Source organism: Helobdella robusta (assembly GCF_000326865.2).
Source record: "Helobdella robusta unplaced genomic scaffold HELROscaffold_52, whole genome shotgun sequence".
NCBI classification, from domain to species: domain Eukaryota; kingdom Metazoa; phylum Annelida; class Clitellata; order Rhynchobdellida; family Glossiphoniidae; genus Helobdella; species Helobdella robusta.
Genome location: NW_008705269.1, coordinates 1,089,921 through 1,093,392, shown reverse-complemented (window position 1 = coordinate 1,093,392; position 3,472 = coordinate 1,089,921). Strand labels below are relative to the sequence as shown.

Here is a 3,472-nt window from a genome sequence, read left to right as displayed (position 1 = left end):
TCACCATCATCATCACCATCATCATCACCATCATCATCACCATCGTCGTCATCATCATCATCATCGTCGTCTTGTTGACTTTTATAAAACCATCATTATCATGACCGACATTTTCATCCTCATTTTTATCAATAACAACGACAAAATCATCATCATCACCACCACCACCACCCTACCAATCATCATCACCACCACCACCACCCTACCAATCATCATCACCACCACCACCACCCTACCAATCATCATCACCACCACCACCCTACCAATCATCATCACCACCACCACCACCTGAAGTTAGTGATCTGATACTCGAGCAGCAGCCTCAAGCGCTCCTTCATGTCGAGGAATCGATCCCTCTCCTCGTGCAGCACCGTCCCCATGCCGTCTGGCCTGTGGTGGAGGTGGTGGCGTCGGTGGTGGTGGTGGCGATAGTGGTAATAGTGGTTGTGATTACAACAATGATCATCATAATCATTAACATCATCGGCATATTGGCCACCATCATCATCGTCGTCGTCATAAACAAAACCACCATCATCACCACCATTATCAACATCATCATCACCATCATCACCATCATCATTATCATCATCATCATCACCATCATCACCACCACCATCATCATCACCACCATCATCATCATCACCTGTTCCCGTGCGTATGCGAGGCACAGAAAGCAAAACTGTAATGCATCAACGTTGGGTCGATCATCAATCCTGATGATGATTGATAGGGTGGTGGTGATGATGATGATTGATAGGGTGGTGGTGGTGATGATGATTGATAGGGTGGTGGTGATAATTGATAGGGTGGTGGTGATGATGATGATTGATAGGGTGGTGGTGGTGATAATGATTGATAGGGTGGTGGTGCTGATGATGATGATGCAGATGGAAGTAGTAATAATAACAATGGCCAATGTCATAATGATAATTAGTGATTAGCTTTTTTTTATTATTATTATTCTTTAAAAATCTGGATCTGACAGACCAACAGCATTGCAACAGCATTCATCATAACCAGCTATCATCATCATCATCATCTTCAACATCATCATCATTATCACCACCATCATCACCATAGTCATGTTGGTCACCGAGTTAGCTCAGTCGATAGAAGTTTCATGTCTCGTGATGTCATTACTCGGTGACCTGGTTCGAATACTGTCAGTCCGAAACTCAAAGCTGTTTGCGTGTGTGGTGTGCATGTGGGTCGTGTGGTGGGATGGTGGCACAGCAATTTGTGGCACAAAAGTTTATTATAAAAATGATATGTAAGCGGTTCTGCATTTAACAGAGCTGTATTACAAAAACTAAAATAATATATATTACCACCACCACAACCACTACCACCATCATCACCATCACCATCAACATCACCCTCATCATCAGTAGCAGTACCTTGCTCCGAGTGGTGAAGGAGGTCTGAGAGGTAGGAGAGGTGTCGGTGGCAGCCTCTCACACCGTACCTGGCGCAGTATTCATCCAGGACAAATATTTGACCCGGGTTGAACCATCCCTAATCATCATCATCATCTTTGCATCATTATCATTATTGTTATTATTATTATTATTATTATCATCATTATCATTATTGTTATTATTATTATTATTATTACATTGGATGACCATGAACCTCAGGACCCCCTGCGGGTACCTTCCTTCAGATGTGGGCAGTTCCTAACAGTGCAATTTTTGCACCTCCACCACATCAAGTTTTCCAGGCACCTCTTCTGGATTCTTCTTCAACTCTCCATCCCTACTCCACCCATTGCTCCATCTACCAGAGCTAGATTTTCGAGATTTCACCCCATCATTGAAATCATCATTGAAATTTCAACTTCTAAGTCTCGCTATTACAGATGTTTTTCATTCTTATTTGGCGTAACATTTTCATCTTCTGCTACTGAAGATTCAATCTCAATCAAAATGAATTTTTTTGTATTCTTCTTCCAATAGAGTAGATCTGGTCTTCCCGCCATTATCGTTCCGGCTGTTACTTCAGTAACGCCCCACAGCAACGTGACTTCATCCGCCAGGACAACTTTTTCCGGTTTGCGTTCGTAGTGCTTTTCAGTCACTGTAAATTTAATTTCTTCACATGTTCTCCAGTGGAAGGAGCTTGCCACCCACTCTCTGGTGTCGGTTGAGGTATTCAGTTGGTGCCAGCAAAAAACAACGAGTTATAATATGTCCAATTGAAGTCTTTGGTTTTCCACGACGCATTCTGCGGGCCACATCTGCAATTTCTTCCTTTAAAATCCGTCTTCTGGAACCTCTCGCGTTCAACGCTTCATCTTGGCCAACAGTTATTATCAAGCTTATTGTTTCAACTTTTAACCACCTTTAACCATCATCATCATCACTATTATTATTATTATTATTATTATTATTATTATTATTATTATTATCACCACCATCAATATCGTGTCATCATTTCTAATCATCATCCTCCTCCTCATCATTATCATCCCATCATCATCATCATCATCATCATCATTACCATCATCCTCATCGTCATCGTCATCTTACCAGACATGTGTAGACATCGTTCAACCTATATTCCAGGGTCAATGACTGGAGCAGCCTGTCCATGGATGAACGAACGCAAACGAATGCGCAGTTGTTGCAACAATTACTGCTCAGTTACCGCAGAACAAACAACATTCGCATCATTTCTTCGACCATAAAAAGGATGTACAGCTCGTCCCAGCGCACGCATCACGCACCCAGTCGGCAGGCACGCACAAGCACCGCATCACACGCACATAGCACGTGATGGTCATTCAGTTTCGGCAGACGGTATTCGAACCAGGTCATGGTGCAATAACAACGTCTTAAGAACATGGCTCTCTACCCACTGAGCTATCTCGCCAACCAAATTATATAAAGACAAATAAATAAAATAAAATAAAATAAGATCATCCTGTATAAAAAAAAACAAGAATGAAAGAAAAAATGAAAATATAGCAAGAGAGAGAGAGAGAGAGAGAGAAAGAGAGATGGAGAGAGAAAGAGAGACAAACGAACCTGAATAGATCTGAATGGTTGAACTTGCACGGATCGGCCTGTGCCATTTCTTCCAAACTGTGTTTCAAAGTTTTGTCTTGGTCTGAGGAAGATGGCGATGATGATGATGATGAAGATGATGGTGGTGGTGATGATGATGATGATGTGATGATGATGATGATGATGTGATGATGATGACGTTGATGATGATAGTAGTGTTGATTGTAATGATATCAAAAGTTTAACAACAAAAACAAAAATAATAATGATATCTATGATGAATGGTGTTGGGTGGTGGTTGAAACATCCAACGAAACCTACCGAGACAACAACAACAACAACAATAATGATAATAATAATAATATAAACAATATTGACAAGCAAGATAGCGTAGTTGAACCTTTGACGCTTCGCGAGCCAGCTAAGCAGTTGTTGCTACCAGCTACTTGCTGCTGTGCTGAGGT

General features: G+C 41.5%; 2 protein-coding genes across 2 annotated transcripts in view; both read right to left on the bottom strand.

The window, feature by feature from the left end:
- Positions 1 to 43, bottom strand: part of HELRODRAFT_179174 (hypothetical protein) — a gene marked incomplete at both ends in the record, with an annotated part of 2,548 nt that extends 2,505 nt beyond the window's left edge. Inside the window, one exon of the mRNA XM_009028011.1 lies at positions 5 to 43. Coding sequence (XP_009026259.1) covers positions 5 to 43 — 39 coding nt within the window. The remainder of the gene's footprint in view (positions 1 to 4) is intronic.
- A 229-nt stretch (positions 44 to 272) lies between these two features.
- The window catches only part of HELRODRAFT_179173 (hypothetical protein), a gene marked incomplete at both ends in the record, with an annotated part of 17,321 nt that continues 14,121 nt past the window's right edge, over positions 273 to 3,472 (bottom strand). The window contains 6 exons of the mRNA XM_009028010.1: positions 273 to 390; positions 647 to 716; positions 1,152 to 1,184; positions 1,401 to 1,518; positions 1,701 to 1,788; positions 3,030 to 3,111. Coding sequence (XP_009026258.1) covers positions 273 to 390; positions 647 to 716; positions 1,152 to 1,184; positions 1,401 to 1,518; positions 1,701 to 1,788; positions 3,030 to 3,111 — 509 coding nt within the window. The remainder of the gene's footprint in view (positions 391 to 646; positions 717 to 1,151; positions 1,185 to 1,400; positions 1,519 to 1,700; positions 1,789 to 3,029; positions 3,112 to 3,472) is intronic.